This window comes from Nomascus leucogenys, chromosome 2, assembly GCF_006542625.1.
Source record: "Nomascus leucogenys isolate Asia chromosome 2, Asia_NLE_v1, whole genome shotgun sequence".
In the NCBI taxonomy this organism is placed as follows: Eukaryota; Metazoa; Chordata; class Mammalia; order Primates; family Hylobatidae; genus Nomascus; species Nomascus leucogenys.
In genome coordinates, this window is record NC_044382.1 from 67,658,347 (window position 1) to 67,680,430 (window position 22,084).

General features: G+C 42.4%; 1 protein-coding gene and 1 long non-coding RNA gene across 2 annotated transcripts in view; both read left to right on the top strand.

Moving 5' to 3' along the window:
* The first annotated feature begins 1,329 nt into the window (after window positions 1–1,329).
* On the top strand, window positions 1,330–12,124 carry LOC100588048. Its single transcript, XR_004032379.1, has 2 exons — window positions 1,330–1,376; window positions 11,778–12,124. It is a non-coding gene; the product is annotated as an uncharacterized LOC100588048 (long non-coding RNA).
* Window positions 12,125–17,062: 4,938 nt separating this feature from the next.
* The window catches only part of TOX3 (TOX high mobility group box family member 3), a 109,523-nt gene continuing 104,501 nt past the window's right edge, over window positions 17,063–22,084 (top strand). Inside the window, exon 1 of the mRNA XM_030797186.1 lies at window positions 17,063–17,577. Within this exon, the coding sequence (XP_030653046.1) occupies window positions 17,491–17,577 (87 nt within the window). The 5' untranslated portion in view covers window positions 17,063–17,490. The remainder of the gene's footprint in view (window positions 17,578–22,084) is intronic.

Genomic DNA, 22,084 nt, shown 5'->3' on the forward strand with positions numbered 1-22,084 from the left:
TCTGGAACATTGCTCTTTTCCCTTGTGAACGTAAGACAGAGACTATTTTCTGAAACAATCTTCATTGTCTCAGACCAGATCATGTCCCTCTAATTTATCTTATTATTATTGTGTTTTGCTCTATTGTAGCATTGCAGTGGCCATGAGCATGTAATTCTTAGATCTCTTACTGATGGACAGCCCCAGCTGCTGTACTCCAAATCCATCACCACATGTCTGCAGAGACCACATTTCCCAATGGCTGTTCCCAGCTTATAGCTAAGCCCAGCAGGAAAACTAAGCCAGTTCCATCCTTGAGAAAGGGGGACTCTTCTGATGGGCAACTGTGGCTTTGCCAGAACTTCCTTAGGATGACACTGAATCAAAGACCACCCATGCATCCATCCTTCTTTCTCCTCTTCACAGAACTACTTCCCTGTCTGATGGCTTTCCTGGCCTTCTCCAGCCTCCCCCCACCATTTTCTTTTATTTTTTCCTTTATTTATTTCCTTTATTTTATTTATTTCCTTTATTGATTTATTTTTTTTGAGACAGGGTCTCAGTCTGTTGCCCAGATTGGAGTGCAGTGGCGTGATCAAGACTCACTGTAGCCTCGAACTCCCTGGCTCAAGTGATTCTCCCACCTCAGCCTCCCAGTAGGTGGGATGACAGGCATGCGGCACCATAGCTGGCTAATTTTTGTATGTTTTTTTGTAGAGATAGGGTTTTGCTGTGTTTCCCAGGCTCATCTTGAACTCCTGGGCTCAAGCAGCCTACCTACTTCGGCCTCCCAAACTGCTGGGATTACATGCGTGAGCCATCGTGCTTGACCTCCAATTTTCACTCACAGGCATTTTCCCCAATAAATCCCTTACCTGTTTATTCCTGTCTTAGTGTGCATCACGGAGGACGTGCACTAACACAAATATCTATTATGGTGGTAAATTTATGTTTATATATGTAATTTTTTTTAACTGACTAGTTTTTATTCCTTGATCTCATTCTTCAAAGCAAACTTCTTTTTGACCTTTTTTTAATTAAACAACTCAAAGCATTTAGTTTTATACATACATGCACAATCATATATGTGCGATTATTTGACAAATGCTTACCTCCCAGACTAGATATGAGGGCAGAGACCAGATTGAGCATATATTTGTCTTTGGTTTATCATTAAATCCCAGTACCTCCACCAGGGCGGAGCTCCCACACTGTGAGCTCCCACAGTGGGTGCTCATGAACATTTGTTAATTTCACAGTGATTGAAACAATTAAAAATATAGTACCTTATAAAAAATGGAAGGTATGCTTAAATATGTATGTTTGTCTCAACTGTAGGCTTTATAGTTATTTTTCAACATGGGAAACTGAAATCGGGCATATCCCTATGGAAGAAGGTAAATATAAGGCAAATGTGGTCAGTCACAGAAGTCCATGTTGTAATACAGGGACTTAGAATTGGATTACATTTCAGTGTGCTTGTAGGATGGACCTCTGGTTTCTCCTTCCCTAAGCCATAATAGTCTAGCAATGGAGAATACACTAAAAAGTGCCAATCCAAATACTGACCAAGATTGAGCAAGTCAGGTAGTAGGCAATGAAAGCAGTTGACACCATTTTGAGACCTGACTTGATTGAAGCGGGCTAGCTCCGGATCTTGGGCAAGTCACTTTGCCTCTTCTGATTCTGATATTTCCATCTGTACCATGAGAGGAGTGGCCTGAGACTCTGAGGCACACCTCTAGCTTGGATTCTAGGTGGAGAGGAGAGAGAGGTCAGGGAGGAGGGACCTCTTTATTGTTCCTTACTGTGTTCCCAGTACCTACCTCGGTGCCTGCATTTTAGGAGGCACTCAAGAAGTCTTACCTGAATGAATGAATGGAAACCTAAATGGAGAATACCTCCTCTTTCACCTGGGTACACACTGTTTCAGGGCCCCAATCTGTGCTAGCAGGGGAGGCAGGAAGCAGCTGTTTACCTTTGAGGGAGCGGCTGGGTGATCTGCCTGTGTAAACAGCCATTTACCCAGGTGTCAAGAGGAGCAACTGAAAGAGAACACACATTTATTCCCTTCCTCATGGTAATGATCCAGAAATCCTGGCTTGTCTCTGCATTTTTCCGGGCACTGCTGCAGTGGGAGCCTGGTCTTTTTCTAATGCAGTCCCGGGCCAAGCCATAAACCCCACTGCTACTCTCCCACACCTACCCCAAGTCACTCCCTCTCTAGTCACCCTTCTAGTCACTCTTTTGCCTTTCAGGACAAAAATGAGTATCTGAAGTTACCTTCCAATTGAATGTTTTGGCCTGCCTGTTGTCTATATCCTTTCCCTACAATGTAAACACCTTGAGAATAAATTGCCTTGTTTAATGCCCTGCCCTCACACCTGGAACAGTGTCTGGTACTTGGTGGGGCTGCTCAATCAATGGACATTGACTGATGGACAAGTGAGGCTTGTGTCAAGCCTGGTTTAGTACAGTCCTCAGTATGAAAGGGTGCCTGAAATTCCCATTATTAAAGTCGCCTCTTGGGTTAAGTCTGCATTCGTCACTCAATCACAGCACACCACTTTTAGCTTTATCATATTTCCTACTTTTACTTACTTATTTTCTTAATTCATCTTCCCTCTTTAATTTAAACAAATGTATTTACAATGCAAATTATATGTCATGACTATAAACAGAAACCAATTGCACTTTCCATCAATAGAAAATAACCATGAAAATAAATACAACAATCACAAACTGTAGTGGCAAGAGGATGGTGGATGAAACTGTATTTCAACATATTCTTTATTTTGTAATACTAGGTATTTTATTGTAAGAATTTACAAGCATTATTTTGAAATAGGGTTCATAGACTTCACCAGATGTCCAAAGGAGCCCATAGAATTTTCCTTAAGAACACCAGAGTGGAGATACCAAGACATTGACTGCAAAGCTTGAGATCTTTCTCTGTTAAAAAAAATATATATATATATATCAAATAGCATTAGGATGGTATAAAAGACATGTCAGCATCAAGCTGAGACTTCCTCTATGATATAATCAGAAGGACTAAAAGGAAATAGAAAAGGGGCCAGGTATCTCACACCTATAATTCTAGCACTTTGGGAGGCCGAGGCAGGAGGATCACCTGAGGCCAGGAGTTTAAGACTAGCCTGGGCAACATAGTGAGATCCTGTCTTTACAAAATTTTTGTTAGAAACTTAGTTGGATATGATGATGCATGCCTGTAGTCCCAGCTACTCAAGAGGCTGAGGCAGGAAGATCACCTGAGCCCAGGAGTTTGAGGCTGCAGTGAACTATGATTGCACTACTGCACTACAGCCTGGACAACAGAGTGAGAACCTTCTCTTAAAAAAAATACAAAAGAGTGACTTTCTCCATGTAATTTAGTGTCTGTGGGCTCCATTAAATCATCTCAAGGAACCTGAGGTGATTTAATGGAGCCCTCAGACAATAAGACTTAATAGGGTGTTCAGAAACCCCAATTGCCCATACATTAGGTTAAAATTGCAAATATATTAGTACCATTATTTTGGATTATCAGTTCATATCATCAAATATTTGTTGAGGGACTATTATATACACAGCTCATGTGCTAAGTCCATGTACTAAGTATCTCTTGAGTAATGTGAGTGGAGAATGACCATGTAATCACAGTTATTTTAAAGTCTATGTCTAGTAACTCCAATATCCGGACACTCTTAGGGTCCGCTCCTCTCATCTATTTCTTCAGTCATGTGGTCTTGTCTCCTTAAATGACTGGTAGTTTGAAATTAGATGCCAGATGTGTACATAAGATTAAGATAATTTGAGCCTCTTGGTAATTTTATTTTCTTTCAAGGAAGATTCATTTTTATTTTTAGTAAACTGTTAGCATAGAGGCAGATCACCTAATCCAATCAGGGATAATGTTTAATCAAAGCTAGACTTTGTTCTTGGTGAGGGTTGGTCTATTTCTGGTTCACTCCTATGTTCTAGGGTATAGCCCTTGGTGGACGTCAACTAAAACCTTGGGATGCTTATCACGGACTCTTTTCCTTTTAGGGCTCTGAATTCTAATTTTTCCCCTCAGTATGATAAGACTGCCAGAAGCTTAGCTCAGCTTCTCTGCTCTCAGCCACTACTTGTGAATCAGCTAAAGACCTTGAGAGGAAAGCAGACTGAATGTCGAGCACACTCCTTGTACTTCCCTTTTCTCAAAAATCTTAGCCCCTCAAGTCCTTGCAGACATGGTAGCTCTCTCATGCCTTCAAACCAAATCAATCGAATATTTTGTCTGGCTTTTCTAGTTGCCCTTGGCTAATGGATTATTCTGCAACAAACAAGTCTATCATTACAGCCTGCAGGCCGTACTATTACATGCGAAAAGCAAATTACAAAAGAATATGTAGGGTGTGATTCCATATTAATTAAAATAAAGATAGTGATAATTTGTTAGAAAATGCTCAGGAATGTAATCTGAAAGAGGAGTCACCTAATCATTTACATTGGTTATGCAGTATTTCATTTCACTTCCTATGCTATGTATTTTTTTGTAATGTTTGGACTCCAGTTTTCAATAAAGATATATTTCATAATAAGAGGAAATTCATAAGGTCATTTCCAAAAGATGAAAGAAATAAAAAAGGCATAACAAAATGCTGGAAAGTGAGTTTATCCTTATCTCTGTTTCCTAATTTGGGAAAGCCAAACTTACAGAATATCCAGCAATACAGGGAACGGTATGGTACCCTGGTTAGACTTATGCTATTAATTATGGTAGCCCTCCCTTACAGTATCAAGGGGCCTCTTGGTTCAGGGATTTTCAAAGTTGGTGAGTTAACTGTGGTGACTCCAAATTATTTACTGGGTCATTTAAACTACTTGATCTGCAAACAAAAGGGAGACTGAAATTATAGAAATCTTCCAACCCTAGGAAAACATTTACTTAGCCAAACTAACTTTAGCATGCGACTAATTAAAAAGGACTTCCATCTTGGAAAGAGAGACACATATCCACAGAGTGCTATAATTTATTTAAGAGTTCATTTTGAAAACTCCATTCCATCACTTTGCAAGTGAGCACTGAAATCCAAATTTGGAAGTTAATATTTATGTGAGCTAATTTTTATCTTATTGATTCTACACAGATTTCTAGCCCTTTAAGATGATTTTGAGTCTGAATCTCATTTCTAACTATCTTAACTAATGTTTCCATCATTTTGTCAACTAAAAATTCAGTAGGCATATTTTCTATGTCCTAATCTGTTTATTAAAATATTGGGAACATTAAAAAAAATCAGAACCCAGGGCAAGATAAAGTGGGACTTTACTAAAGATTTCTTCCAGCCTGTCAGTAATGAATCAACACATTTGTGTATGACTGTTTCATCTGCTTCAAATCCACTTGACTACACTATAATTTTATCCACATTACCCTCTTCCACTAGAGCTGCTAAGGAATTTATTCCCATTCAAGTCCTCTTGGTGAGCTAACTTAGATCACAAGAGGCAGCCCTTGTGTACTGCCTGACCCATGCCCCTGGCCACAGCCTATTGGACCAAGGATAAACACTTGATACAAACTGGGCCAATCAGATTCTCTATCTCAAGAATTTCACAAAGAGGCATGGAGCTTGAGTTTGCTAGCTAGGGGTAGCCAAACATAAGGGTCATGTGACTTAGGGGCTGAAGTCCATCATCGGGCACATGATGAGCTTTGTATAAGCAGAAGGGTGAGGAGAAAGAAAAAACCAAAGCATGCATGCTGAGAGAAATGTAAAATTGAAGCCATGAAGAGGGAAAAACATGAAGAGAGTAGCTGCCTATTGACTTTCCGGTTCTCTGGATGTCTGACTTTGATAAAGTGCACTTGGATTCTGTGAGGCTTTTTTCTGAAATTTTAAAATAAATTCCTTTTTTTGGCTTGAGCAAATGTTATAGGCTGAACTGTGTCCCCGACAAAATTCATATTTTGGCTGGGTGCAGTGGCTCATGCCTGTAATCTCAGCACTTTGGGAGGCCGAGGTGGGCAGATCACTTGAGGTCAAGAGTTCGAGACTAGCCTGGCCAACATGGTGAAACTCGTCTGTACTAAAAATACAAAAATTAGCCGGGTGTGGTGGCATGTGCCCGTAATCCCAGCTACTTGGGAGGCTGAGGCAGGAGAATCACTTAAACACAGGAGGCAGAGGTTGCAGTGAGCCAGGATCACACTGCTGCACTCCAGCCTGGGTGACAGAGTGAGACTCCATCTCAAAAAAAAAAAAAAAAAAAAAAAAATTCATATGTCAAAGCTCTAACCCCCAGTACCTCATAATGTGACTGTACTTGGAGATAGAGCCTTTAAAGAGGTGGTTAGGTTAAAATGAGGCCCTCAGGGTGGGCCCTAATCCAATCTGTCTTGTGACTTTATGAGAGAGGAAGAGACACCAGAGATGTGCACTCACAGAGGGAGGGCCACGTGAGGATACAGCAAGAAGGTGGCCATCCGCAAGCCAAGGAGAGAGGCCTCAGGAGAATCTAAACCTGCTACACCTTGATCTGGGACTTCCAGCCTTCATAACCGTGAGAATATGAATTTCTGTTATGAAAGCCACCCAGCCTGTAGCATTTTGTTATGGGTACCCTAATGGACTCAGTCTAAGAGGGTTTCACTGCTTTCCATTGCATGTAACAGAAAACTAGGACTCAATTAGATCAAAAGATAAGATTATGAGTTATTTCACGTAACTAGAAATCAGGACAGAAGGAGCTCCAGGGTTAGTTAATCAGTGACTCCTGACATCATCAAGGATCTATGTTCTTTCCGTGTTTCTGCCCCTCCATTCTCATCTCAGCGTGTCAGCTCTGACCTCGGGCTAGAGATCCTTTCATGCTGATGAGCTGGCTGCAACATTTCGAGACATGACACTGTCCAGAAGAAGAAATTATTATATATTTTCTGAGTGTTTCTTTTTAAAAGCACGGAAACCCTTCTTAGAAGCCCTCTTACACTCTTTTCCACACCTTATCAACCAGAAATGCATCAGAGTTCATAACTACAGTAATCATTGGCAGTGAAAATAGGGCCATCATAAAGGATCCTCCCTGGATAAATATGGTCCCAAGGAGAAGAGCAGAACTTAAATAAAATAGAGGTAGGGTTAAGAAAAAAAAGAAGGAATGAATTTGGAGTAGGTAACCAACAGGGTCTCCCTGGTTTCCTTTACCAATGCTCCCTAGACAGCAATTCCATGCAAGATTGTCATGGGAGATTTTGACAAATGTGTTACTGAAATGGCAACACCTTTTTTAATGTCACTCCTCTGATCTATCAATTTAATATATACCAACAACAAGTACAAAATAAGCTTGGATTTTCATAACCCTGCATAACTTAAACTTTTGTATGCATTATGTCTTTTGCTACAAATAACAACTTTACAGAATGAGAAACTGAGGCTCAGAGACTTGAAATGATTTGCTTAAGAAAACACAATGTTTGTCCCTAGAACAGTGAATGTAGTGACCAGGGGTCACAGGCCAGTAGCGATAGGTTAGATTGGATTAGAGCAATAAATTAGTAAAATTGTAGGAATCTAGGTGAGATTATGAGGACCTTGAATGTCAAAGGAAGGAGTTTAAAATTGATTAAATATATAATAAAGTCTTAATCTGAGGAGTGATCTAATGAAATGATATATCAGAAAGATTGATCAACCACTGGTTTCTAAGAGCAGTTAATAAGTGGTTTAACCAAATAGTAGACAGAGGCCAGACTCAATTTGAGATTCATTCATTTTCCTCTAATCAAAATTTATTGAGCATATATTATGTGGGAGGTCCTGTATTCAGCAGTAGGGATAAGCGGATGTGCAAGACAGATATGGTCACTTTCCTTGTATCAATTAAAGTCAGAAGGATCTGTATTAATCAGAATAGGTTGGGCTATGCTGCTGTAACAAATAGACACTAGATATCTTGTAGTGCAATAGCATCAAGACATGGTTTTGCTCATGTGAATTCTGAGGCATGAATTGTCTTCTTCCATCTGGTGCACGTGTTTTCCAAGGACACTACAGTAGGTCAAGAAACATATGGAGGAAGCACACCAATTCTTAATTGCCTCAGCTGCTCCTCACCTAACAGCAGGAAAAACTGGGAAATACATAGTGGGGAGCATTCTGTATTTGGTTAGAAGTAACTGTCTCTGCCACGAAATTTTATAATAAATACCTTAGTTAAAGATCTGTCTCTTTTTTATTCACTTATAAAGTTATACTATGCAAGAAGTAGTTATATAAACATCATTTTAATTACAACTTCCGCTTGAGGAGAAAAAGCGTCATATTAACCTTGCTTTCAGACTGTGTATTTAAGGAGAAGATAAAGAATAACAAGTCGATACTAAAGAAAGGTGACATTTTGATTTCTTTGCCCTGCAGTGATGCAGTAGAAAGACCTCACTTTGCATCACAGTTCTGTGTGCTGCTTTTGTGCCCTTAAGCAAGTCATTCAACCTTGGTGAGCCTCCTTCAGCTTAACAAAGAGAATAATACTTATCTAACCCAGAGAGGTGTCATGAGGATCAAAATTTAAAATATAGATCTGTGCAAATGTCAACGTGCCACCAGAACTGACACACAGTATAAACTAATTAAATGTTAAATGAGTCTGCTCTATATGGGTCAAAACAAACTTTAGATCAGAACTCACAGCCACGTTTTTTCATGCCATCATACCTCCTCTTGCATCGAATCTAACTCAGCTGCCCAGCCTTCAAAACTTCATAATGTTTCACTTCCCAGCTTGTCTCCTTCCCCCTATGACTTCCCGGCATCTTATCTCACCAAACTCTTCCCCTCAACACTCACTCACTCACTCCTTCTGCTAAACAATTTTGCTTGCTGCCTGAAACTTTTGGTAGGTCTCTAAAACACTCTTTCCATGGCACCGACTACATTATTGCAAAATAGGGGGCTCCTCCTTACTCTTTGCCAGGCCAGTCCCTCCAGGAGGATCATAGTTTCTGCCCCATTGACATGGGGCTTGGCCATCTGATTTGCTTTGCCCAGTGAAAAGTGAGCAGGAATGATGTGAGCAGAAGCTTTGACAGCCGTAGCAGGTTTCCACTCTCTCTTTTTCCTCTACTACAAGACCCACATGCCCCAGATAGAAGCTTCTTTTTCAACTTTGGTCCTGAGATGAAGAGGTGCAAATGAACAGCAGCTGATGGGTGGTGGACCAGAACGGGGCTGAGAAATAGTCCTCTCTGCTGGTAACACACTAAGATATTAAAGGTTATTTGTTACTGAAGCTTAATCTACCCAACAAATGGCTGATGCAACCCAAAATTCCCACCACACATGGAATATTTTCTCTTTAATACCTGCTCAAAACCTCCCTCCACTAGTGTATTTTTTCATCCCTCTTGCCTCCCCAAAATGCTATCTACTTTCAAATGCCTTCTCCATGAAGTTTCCTCTGATTATCCTGATCGGAAATGATTCCCGCCTTTTCTAAGCAGCACACTAACATATTACCTGCAACAATTTCTGTAAATAAATGTTTGTTGACTACACTAGCCTGAGAATGCTTTTCCTATGGCACTGATTACAATATTTCATTATTATACTGCTTTCCTCATGTCTTGTCATGTTTAGTATAAACAGGGATCATGCTTTTTCCCATTTCTGGAAACGTAGTAGCATATAGTTAGAAAGGCACAGTCAACATTTGTTGAAAAATAAATGACACAGGTTTCAGCTGTGGGTAGGATGGGGTAATCACACTCGACTCTTTCTTGCTGGCACTGAACACAGCTCTCTAACTTGGTGTTTAAGCACACAGGGGGAATTTAGTTGGTGGTTCCAGATTAAGAGGGCTCAGTCTTTCAGTTAAACAATTGTTGAAATGTGGTTTTGGACTGCAGAAGAAGTTTTAGACTGGTGAGATGCAAAAACTTTCTTGAACTCCTTTCTCTGGGCCTGAGAACTGGCCAGTTACACAAACATTAACCAGGACATTGGCTCTACAGTGGCTATAATTGTGTTGTTGTTGTTGTTGTTGTTGTAGGTATGTGAGACACCAATCAGAGTTCGTAATTCTAATGACCTCTCCAGATTTATGGCTGCAGCATCCCCAAGAAGGGGTAGGGAGGGGCATATAATGAGCTACGCTCAGGGGATCAGAAAGAAAAGGGAAGGTGAGGAGGTATGATCTAGAATGCTCAGGGTGGTGTTTGCATGACAATCTGCATGCCTTATGAAACTGATTTTATTTCACAGTGAAGAAGATATTTTGAGGAACAGTAGAGATCCTTCTTGAATAAACAGTTACTTCCTCCTGGGGAAAAATAAAACAATTAAAGATGTAGTAGCACTGGGCAGATTGGCCAATAAATAAGCAACTTGAATGGAAAAAAATCAAACATGGATTTTACTCTAAGGTTTAGACTAATCCAGGACACTCATGGAATTTGTTGTGGGTGAATGAAGGAGACCAAATGGGGAAAGAGGCAAGAGGCAGTGGGGGAGGCCAGCTTTAGAATCAGCCACACAAGAGAGTGTCATTTTCAGTTACCATCCTACCTCAAGATGTTCCACCCAAGCACCAGTTCTGAAGAGTCTTCAAAACTCTGTTACCATTTTCATTTCCTGCCTGCCCTGGGCTTCTAGGATGTGTGGATTGGGATAAGAGGTGGAAGGAAAAACAGCAATGCTATTTCATTGCACAACTCTAGGGGGCACCATCCACACTGCATTTATGTAACAGAACATTGTAATTCCCCCTTTCCTCCCTGAGGCCTCAACAGGGAGGAAACACAATGTTTTCCCTGAACCACTTTCAAAGACTACCTTTCTATTTGATTTCTATTATATATTTAACCATTATTCAATTCCCAAAGCACTAGTTCAGAATTTTTAAATCTTTTCGTTTCCTTCAACATGTTGTTGACACAGGATAGAGGGAGTAGATGAAGCTAAATGATTTTTACCTGCTCTCTTTAAAAAGAAAATCTCTTGTGCTAACTAACCTCAGTTTTTAAAACATGCATTTAAAAAAGTGCAAATCCTCTAATCTAACTTGTAAAACATTTAATATTTTCGATATATGGCTTTAATGACCATCCAAAAGTCAGGGTGGCTGGACAATGGGAGCTGCCAGACTATTGTCCATTGGCCACAAAGCCATGAGGTGGCTCTTTTTCCCGGGTCAGGAGGTCAAGCTTCACAGCATTAATTTTGCCGAGTTTCTTTGTTATAAATAACAAACAAGGTCATTTATTTTCATTTTCTTGTTTCTAATTGCATGCATCTTCTCCCGAGGATGAACTCCATAAACAGGTGGCTGGAATGCTGGGGAGAAAACTTGAAACTCTTCCAGAAAAAGAGGGCATGTCCCACTCTGGCGAAACAGTTTGATGAGTTAGAGATTTAGTCACTGCAGGATACGCACCTGCACTATTACTCGAAAAGCAAATACTCATCTGTTTGGCACGCACAGATCTATGTAAATTAGGAGAGATTATTTTGCTGCTAGTCCTTGGCTGTTCTGTGATCAAATGCAATTGTTTCCCATTTCTTAAGAAACAGAATCTTTATTAGACTCAGTTCTTTTCTTGGTTATTTTTACAATTTTATTGTTCTATGGTTATTAAAAAATAACATGTCATATAAATTAAGCCTAGAAACATGGATGCTTATCAAAGAAAGGGTTGTCATCCAAAGCACCAACTATGAGAGATATCTACGTGCAATGGTATATAGATCTGTCATAGAAGGGTTTAATTATATCTGCCTAATGATTTTCTCTCCTTAATGCCTCTATAGCTGTCCCTTAGCGAAGAATAAAACTGTGGACTGACCCCCACCCATTTGCGAAGAAAGTACTGGGTCTTCAGCTTTCATTGTTCAGCCGGTGGTCTTTGTGGACAACACCAGGGGCCCCTCCTGCTGAAGACTGTCTGAACTTCCTGATTTTCACTCCTGTATAAACCCCCTCCCCCATTACTACCTTTGTCTCCTTGGGGGAAAAAAAAATGTTTTTCACTTAAGCAAAATAAAAACTACCCAGTATTTGTTTCTGGAGTGAAATTATAAACTTCATTGTACATTCTTCCTGGCTTTGATGCTTATCTTGAAGAGTTCAGTGAAAATAAATTGTTTTTATGAAAGCAGAGAAACCATTTGATAAACATGCTGTCTCTGAAAATTGTTCCTGTAAAAGAGGTCATTCTTTCACTTTAAAAGAAATAGAATATATTTCAGAAAACAGGCAGGACAACATACAAATTTTTGTTTTAAGGCAGAGTGTAAATACAGTGAAAATTGCACACCTCCTGATTGTGTGGAGTGTTTTGGTTTCTAAAATAGCTTTATTGAAGAGCTACTTAGGTCACAAGCAAACACTTGCTGCACTTCATATTTGTGGTAATGAATTCTTGGCTTAATAGTTTTTTGCTACCAGGGTGTTGAAGGTGACTGTTCCATAATTACTATGTATCTGTCAGAACCTATGGGTGTATCTATTCTTTGTAAAAGTAATAGTCAACTGACAAAATGATTAGTTTTCTAGAGCTCTTCTTGTGCCTGGTAATACAGAGACCAATAGGACTAAAATTGTTTGTAGTAGTATGAGAAACAACCTCAGGTACACAACTGAATATATATTTATTATCATGAAGGAAAAGTTTGCTTATTTTTATCCCATTTCCCCAGATTTCTGTATTTTTTGGATTTCTGTATTTTTTTGACCAAAGTAAAAATATCAAAATAGCTCACATTTTCATACTAGAAGAGTTTAGATTCACTGAAAACTGAGGCTAACAATGTCTATGCTTGGGGATTTTTTTTTCACACTATAATTCCTGTGTGGATCTCTCTATGGTGATTTGTTTTAGGTCCTGCACTGGTGATGTGTCATCAGGTCCCCCAAGTAAGAATTCTTCCTCTATACCGTGTGTAGGTTCACTATGGTGAGAATCTTGGTAGGTTCTGACTTGCTTTTATCTGCATGTGGTTTAGCCTATGCACGCGAAGTGTTGATTTGCAGACACGAAACTCTCCTAAATTTCATGAGGATACACATATTAAGAATCCAGGCTGGATAGGAATGCTACGCTTTATGACACAACACCAAGTTCAGATATAAAACTGAATATAAGATATTTTAGCAATATAATACATTAGCTGTTACTATGGGAAGAGATGAGAGGAAACGTGAATAGCCCTGGCCTTGTTAATTTCCACTTGGAGCTGTCGTTAATTTGGTTACATTACATATTGCAAAGATCATAATATTTGGATAGGATTTTTCATCACTAAAACTCAAGAGAATTAAAGTGTATATACTGTTTAATAGTATTCGCATCTCATCTTGGGCAAGCAGAACACAGAGGGGTTAAATTACTTTCATAGATTCGTAAAAGTGGGGGTTCCAGTGAGGTTTTTGGTTATAAAACTCTGGCAGGTTTAATGAAGTCCTCATGGGGACTTTCTTGCATAATTTGAAACCAGATAAAGTAGAGGAAGTTTTTAGGTTCTGTCAAGATGTAAGGTGGTTTTCCCACAATGTAAAGTTTGTGTATTTTCTCCCCATTTTTAAGGGATTCTTGGATGACATCGACTATTTAATTAGAAACATCAAGCACTATCATAAGATGGACAGTTTTGATCCAAATCATCTCAAAACCCTAAAGGAATTTTCTTATGCCCAGAAGTTGTATTTTGGCTGCAGAATTGATTCTTCTGCTGCCCTTCTAAATCAATAACTGTTAGCATTGTTCAGCATAAATTCAAAGCATATTTAAGATATGTTCTTGGAGAAGTTTCTTCAAATTCAAGGCTAATCCAGTACAAAGGAAACCTTTGTCTATGGCTTTCAGAAACAAGACTGCTGACAGACTGAAAATAGTGACACCCTTAAGATAACAAATACCATGACAGTTACAATTGCATTTAATTTTTTAAAGCACTATTCTAAAGTTTTTAATGGATAGTCTTCAAAACCACTGGAACCCTTAAAATTAGATGATAGTGCGAAAGCAATGGAGAGTGTAATCAGATCAGTTCTAAAGGAAACCACATAGGATCCTAGTTTTTATGTCTGCGAAGGGTCTACAACAGCAGGGTGCAAAAGACCCCCACCCCACCCAAGGTAGATTGTTCTAATTCACATCAGAGGCCCTGGATACACTCTTCTGAAATCCTGCCTTAAGGTTCCCTGCAAACAAATTACACTATTAAAACATTCTGTTTTTTTTCCTTCTTCCTTCCTGTGTTCTTTCTAAACTTTCTTTCTTTAATGAATATTTATTTCCTGCAAACAAACTATGTACCAAGCATGGTCTGAGGTTCTTGGGATCCAGCAATGATGTAGCAGTGTGCACTGCCTCATCCCTTGAGCCTTCTTATACAAATACCATGGGGTTGTAGAGGCTGGCATCCTTCACACTGTATGTGAGTTTGTTTTTCATGTTGCTTCTCTCAACAGCAGCTAGTGGCTGTGCCACGACAGTATCTCCAGGTGAATGGGATGGTTCAGGGCATGTATACACCTGTGCATGTGAGTACGTGTGTATTTTGTGTTCCAAGAGCCCAAATCATAGTCCTCTTTGAGGACTTCTATATGTGTCATGTTGGGAATTGAATCCTCTTTCTCATTCACAAGTGCCTAAAATCATGTCTGGCACATGGTAGGTATTCAAAATAAATAAATAAATAAATAAATAAATAAAGCTGCCAAATGCGTGGAGATTGGGTAAAATCGTCAAGTCAGCAGCCTTCACCAATGCCCTTTTTCTGTTCCAGTGATTTTCTCATTCTAAATGCCTCAACATACACATCTTCAGCTCATCACCCGGATTCTTCCCCTCCCCCCAAATCAAAATCTAAACTCAGATCTTTTGCTTACCTTACATCCTTAATCAAATAATAAAATGCAGACAGATGAGTACTGTTCCCTTCTCAAAGGTATTTGCATCCTAACAGGGAAGGGAATTTTAAAAGAAAGACTTTTCCAAAACAATGGCCAGGAGTTAGGGATTGTCACTGAGCATTCCTAACTCCTGAGAGCCTTAGGGGTAAAGTTCTCGCTTCATTTTCTAGGCTCTACCGCCCAAAGCTGAATGCAGTACATCAGCCCACTTGCAATTCCCATTCTTGCAGCTAGTGGGTTTCCACTGAGAAGCGTATTTATATTCCTGATCCTCGAAGTCTGATTACAAGCTCAGGTTTAGTCTCTGTAACTTTGATTATACTTTTCTTCATCCTTTAATCAAGCTCAGATTGCTCCAGATGCAAAACAGAATGAGCAGAAGGTGAGGATTGTGAGTGTGCAAAGAAAAACTTAAGCTTTCCAGACTTTTGGCTCCTTGTAAGAGCTATCTGTAAAATTTTTTAAAAATATAATTCTTTTTTGGTACCCCAGATCATCACATTGCTCCTCTCCTGTGGCCAGATCCTGCTCTATAGGCCATTGTGAAATACTAATAGCGAAACTTAAAAGATGTTCTCTTGCGAGACAACAGGTGGCCACTGCAACCTCCAGCTCTGATTGGTGGAAAGGCCACAGGCGCCCAGTGGCCCAGAGAAAGGGCCTCCACTTCTGCGTTTCAAGAACTTACTCAATGGGGTGTTGTCCTGATAATATCTCAGCTCACTGTCAATTTGTGCAACCTGCTGGGCCATTAGGGAGCGCCGCTGGGTTGTCAACGTTAAATGGAGACTAGGGAGGGGAAACCAAAGCTTTTTCGGGAGGGTGGGGATCGGAGTCAACCCAGGGACAATGTGGGCAGTTGTTTCTTTTCTGAACACACACTGCTCTCTCATGCAGTAGTCTCTTGACCCAAGTTTTTGCTAAGAGAAGAGCAAATACACAAACTTTCACCTAATTGAAATTTATTTTTTTCTGCTCCGTTCCAGAAAGATAATATTGAGTGAAGGTACACACACAGGTGTCACAAGCCCGATCTACTTTGGAGAACAGAAGAAATGGAAAGAAAACCCATGTCATGCTTGTCTGAAAAAGCTCAGGCCCTGGGCCAGCAAGGTGTGACCAGGGGACTAAACTTAGCGAGTGTCATAGGAAATATTTCAGAATGTCGCCATTCTGGTTAAAGTAGCTCGCAGATAACTAAACTGGGGAGGGCGCAGATCTCATGGCCTCTCCAGAACGTTCCCATCTAGTATAAAGCCCCTTTCCCTTCGCCAAGGCTGAAGGCCAAACTCTCAGATTAACTCAAAGCAATAAAGTCGATGAGAAAAAAAAATAAAGATGGAGCTTAAGAAATATAAAGAAATAAAGAGGGGTGGGTGAGTGCAGAGTGGGGAAGTTAATCAGCTAGGACCTTTTAGGAAAATAGGGACATTTTCTCTCCCAGGGCAGTGAATGATCTGCCTAGATCCAGTTACTCAAATGCCTTTCGAATACAAACAAGAGCAAAGAGAATACGAAGAGAACCGACACGAGGCTTCACCTGGGAAGCTTCAAGTCTGCCTACCTGTGAAAGGTCAGGCCTCAACACCCCTTCTAAGAAATCCTACAGGTGAACTTGGGGTCCCGGCTCCCGGCTACCGGGAGACACTCGTGCAGGTTGGCGTCTGGGTTAGGTGTGTCCACGCAGGGGACATTCGAGAGGCAAGGCGGGGTCGAGGAGAGGGGCCCGGGGACAGTCACTCATGAGGAAAGAAGGGGGGCTTGGGGAGGAAAGCGACAGGAAGGGAGCAGACGGCTTGGGGATGCTGGGGCCCGGGGAAGCTGTGGTCGCGCAGGAGGAGGGTGCGACACACGGGACGAAGGGCTGGCGTCCGCTTCGGCCGAGGAAAGGAGGGGAGAGAGGAGCGCTCCGAGGCAGCGGGGACAAAGAGGACCGGAGCGGGAAGGGGGGCGAGGTAGGGAGAAGAGGGGCCCCGGAGAGGGGGCGGCCGCGGCGGGGGTGATGGGGCCGGCGGGGCGGGGTGGGCGCGCCCGGAGGCGGTCCGGGCCGAGGAGCGCACCGGCGGGGCGGGCGGCGCGCCAGCTGCCGGCGGTGGGAGGGGCGGAGCGGCGGCGGCGCGGGGAGGGGACCGGCGGCGGAGGCAGGAGGGGGAGAAGGAGGGGAGGGGCCGGGCCCCTTGTCTCCGCGGCTCGTCTCCTCAGTCCGCCCAGGGAGGAGGAGGAGGAGCGGGGCCAGCCGCCGCCGCCGCCGCCGCCGTCCCAGCCTCGCCCAGCGCACCTGAACTCGCCGCGCCGCCCCGGGCCCCCGCGCCGCGCCCCGCGCCCCCGGCGCCCGGCCCGCGCGCAGCGCTGCCTCGGTGCCCCGGCGGGGCGCGTCCCCCGGGCCGCCTCCCGCTCTCCCGCGGCTCGCGTGGCCGCGCCTTTGTGTGCGGCGGCCGCGGCGCCCGAGCTCCTCGGGCTCTGGTCCCGGCGCCCCTCCGGCCGCGAGTCCCGCGCGCCACCCCCGGGCGCCCCCGACGGTGGATCTAGCGGCGGCGAGGAGGCGGGTCCCGGTCCCGGCCCCGGCGAACCCTAGTCCCGGCCCCCGGCCCCGGGCCCGGCTTCGGCATGGATGTGAGGTTCTACCCCGCGGCGGCCGGGGACCCTGCCAGCCTGGACTTCGCGCAGTGCCTGGGGTACTACGGCTACAGCAAGGTGACCGGGCTGGGCCGGGGGGGCGCGGGGGGGGCGGGGGCCACCTTCCCTTCCCGGGCGCGCCCCGCGCTCGGGCTCACCGCCTGCTGCACTTTTCTTTGGCCTCTTTCCTCTCATGTCTACTCCTTTACCTTTGAGTCTTCGTCTCTGTCCAGCTCTCCCCGCTTCTCTTTCTGCCCCATCCCACGCCGCTTTTTGTCCCCCAGCCGGCGCTCTCCTCAGCCCCTCTGCTCCCTCCCACCTCCTTTGCTGCCCCAAAGAAGCGAAGAGAGCCCGAGGACTGAAAGAGGGGCTTGCGTGTGATTGTTTGTTGCTATTATTAGTAAACACGATCGCAGCCCCCCTGGACTGAGTGAGGGGCTACGCAGGGGTCCCTGATCTCCTGGTCCGATGATCTTGCCCTCCCCCACCCCCAGTCCTTCTTACCTCCCCCACCTACTCGAGAGCCGGCCTCGGGGCCGCTTACGGACGGAAAGGAACAAACTTTTGAGTATGCCTTGGACATGGGAGTGGGGGGAAGTGGTGGGACCCCGCAGGTGGCCTTTGCTGCCCTTTCGCTAGGGCGCTTTGGACCTCGGAACCGGGGTGCCCGCCCCTCCCCGCTTAGAGTAAGTGGCTTCTTTACTCTCATTTTTTTGGGGGGGATAAGTTTTGCATTTCGGGGAGATCGGGATTGGAGACCTCCACACCACACCCTGGGGTCACCCCAACTTCTCCACCTCCCCCTGCGCCAACTTCGAGGACCGAGCGTTCCAGGTGGCGAGGTGGACCTCAGAAGGGCAGCGGGCGCCGCTCAGAGCAGCGAGGCGGGCGAGAGTCGCAGCCCTGGTACCCGGGCCGCGCGGAATTCCTCCCCAACCCCGGTGTCCTCCGTCCTCCCTGAAGCCCCCAGCGCCGAATTTGCCGAAAACATCACCCTGAGGGCGAGATTCAGAGAAACAGCCGGGCTCTGGATGGCCTGTGCCTTTTGAATGTGGTTTTCTTTCCCCTTCCTCCTGCTCTTCCCTCCTCCCTCCCTTTTTCTTTCAAATCGTAGTTTGTTTGTGATTGCTTGGAAAACAGGAGGAAATAAAGAGCCTGCTGAAAGAAAGGTGCTAAACAAAACTAATGAATAAATAACAGAAAGAGGAGGAAGTGCATCTAGAGTGAGGAACAGTTTGCTGTGCCCCGTGGCTGATGGAGGCTCGTGTTCCTTCCTATTTGTTTATACTCCGTTCCCAACTCCAGTGCTGAAGTTTGTAAAAGACGATTAGGGTCTCTCTTGCTCGCCCTCGCGTGTCATCATCGCCCAGCTCAGCGTCTGGCACAGAGGGGCCTCCCAACAAATATAGATCGAAGGGACTTTATTCCGTGTGCTTTAACCCTTTGGTGGTTGGAGCGTTCCTGCTCTCCGAATTCTAAGGGCTACGCTAAGCATTTATATAGAGGCAAGAAAAGGCCGATCGCTGGAGCCAGAGTTAAGGATTAGTTTGTGTCCTCTGATTTTGGATTTACTCAGGTTATTAAATGCTTTAAAAGGTCCCCCATGTACGCTCAGTCAGGGACTTAGGCGGCCTAATTAAGTATGTAGTGTTTCTGAGAATCCACCTAATTGTTCCAGTGGGGTATTATTTATCCCCTTACAACTTAGCATGTGGATGCAAGCCTTGTATAAACTGGGCATGCTCTTATTTTTGGAAGCCATTACCTTGCCTAATGTAACTCCTTCTTTCTCTGATTTAAGATCAGCAACACTCGAATGACACCAAAATAGAAACCTATTGTACAAATGCAGTCACTGCAATGCGTGGCAAATCTCTGTTCACTGGGATCCCAAGGGTACTTCAAGGGACCAGAGGAAATTGGGGGTGTTTTGTGTGTGTCTCTTTTTTATTTTCTGAGAAAGGCTATTTTGAGTCTATTTAAGCTCAGAACATTTATTTCATGGAGGGTATATAAAGCTTGAAAACAGACATTATTTATTGAGATGCTTGTTCAGCTTCAGGAGTGTGGATGCAAGTTGGCTTATTGTCGTATTTTCTTAATGCAGCTATTTGCCTGAAATAACTTGCTTTATTACTTATTTAGCAATCTGATCCTCATCAGTGCTCTGTGTACCCAAGTTATGAAAGTTAGACATAGCGCTTAATATTGGTAGGAATCAAATTATACTTATTGTAAGGGATGTTTGTATTGACTTCCTTGCAAGTAAAAATATGACTATCTTTAAACTGAGCCACAATACTATATTTTGCTACTTTTATTTTCAGAAGTGAAAAACAATTTTATTTCCCATAATTCTTCTTTACAGAGAATATAGTAGAAGAGGAAGTATTAACTTTATGGGTATAAAGCAGCAAGTGCTAATTAAAGGTTTATAGCATTTTGTTTCACAGCTAATTTGTGTGTCTGAAGTGGTGCTGTTCAATATAGGTTTATACTGAAAATGTAAAAACTAGCATATAAAGACATGCATTTATTTTATTTGAAAATACTCACATTATTAATCTCTAAAGACTTAACTTTTGATGACATGTATTATATCTTTCTGGATGGGAAATGATGGATTTCAAAGAAAGTATGTTTCTGCCCTCTCTTGTTTTAATGACCATCTGGGAAACTTTGGAAGAAGCACCGAACTCTTGGCTTTAGGCTTAACAAGTGAAAGTTAGTGCTTATCTTTAAATTTATTTACAAACCGTGAATAATAGGGTTTCATTCATTTCTCTCTTTAACAAATGACCAGAGTCCTTTGTATAAATTATATGCATGTGTATTATCTTTACATTCTGTGAGTATATGGATCCTTTTCAAATGTCAGCACTCATGAAAGTGTACTGTGTCTATGGAGAATGGATGAAAGAGTTTTGTGGGTTCAAAAGTCGTTGCAAGTAGGAGAATAACTTCAAATAAAATATAGCCAGGATCATTAAAATCAGTTAATAATTCATGAACCAGCCACTGATGTATAAACTTAAAGTCATCACTGTTTCCTAAGGGCTAATTTCCATTTTAATTTCAAGTAGAAAGTCGACTGTTTGAACATTTCTTTTTCTGGTGTGGTTAACAAATTAAACCCTGTATATTAAGAAATAAAAACTCATTATGTTACTCAAATGAATTGGTGACTCTTTGACTATATATTTGTAATTTTTCTTTCCTGAGTTCAATTTGTCTTTTCACCAGTAAGAAAACAATACACAGAATATCAATTAGCAAATATAATTCAGCACTAATCTGAAATCCAACATACTCCAAAATCCAAAACTTTTTTGAGCAGCGATGTGACAGTCAAAGGAAATGCTCATTGGAACATTTTGGATTTCAGATTTTTGGGTTAGGGATGCTTAACTGGTAAGTATAATGCAAATATTCCAAAATCCGAAGAACACCTAAATCTGAAACTTCTAGTCCTAAGCATTTCAGATAAGGGATACTCAACCTGTAGCTGTCAGAATTCTGCCTTCCCAAAATAAGATACTGTATTTAATGTGGGTGTGAGGAGAAATCATACAGTGGGTTGTTAACGAACTTGGACTAAACTCTAGTTGCTAGCTATTTCTGCATATTTTTAGGGCTTTTCCTTTTCAATTATGGCTATTGACCTCTCACCCTTACTGAGATTAATGCTATGTTGTTTTTATTCTATCAGTCCCAGACCGTGCTTTCTAATTATTATGTCTATTATTTATTGATCACTCTGCTTAATTAAGACATTCTTATATTAGTGCTTTGACTCCACCTGATTGGGCTTCTGCCTTGGCTAGCTTGAAGGGCAAAAGAAACTGCAGGGTAATTTGTCATTTGTCCATCTTCTTGGGGATCATGGTTCAAATTGAGAACATATTGAGAGGGGAATTTGATTGAAACTCTTCTTAGATTGAGAGATTCCTGTATCCTATCATGACAGGTCTTCACGTAAGATATTGAAGCCACATTGTGAAAAAGAAATAAGGGTTTCCTAAGAGCCTTAGAACAGGGGGCATAAACTCAATTGTCTCTTGGGACAGCAAGTTAGCCTACATGGAGATAGGGTTTGTGGCCAAGTAGAGAACATACGCCATTTAAAGGGGTAGCCTTGGTCAGCATTAGTAGAGTGTTGCCATGCCAACATTTGGGTCCAATATCTGTATACTTTACAATTCTTTTTTCAAGAGGATGATAATCTGGGTTTTTATGTGAATTATCATGAATTTTAAATGTGGGAATAAATTAACAAAAAAATAATTAAAATCATTATGTGGGACCCTCAAAACTTGCTTGTGCACTTCCTGTCTTAAATTCATATGTAGATGAGGATCCAAACATAACTTTTTAATAAGCCATCTATGGTTTATGTGCAACTATGTGGACAGTTCTGCTCCCATGTCCAACTATGTAGATAGTTGAATAGAATGGAGTAGAGCTGCGTAAAGAAATTTGTGACACCTGTGAAGACTAGACTTACCACAGAATGGTTGGCTTCAGGTTGGTACCCAGGGCCTTTTTAGAACCTTGGCAGCTCTAAGCAATATTGATCTGAGCTCCC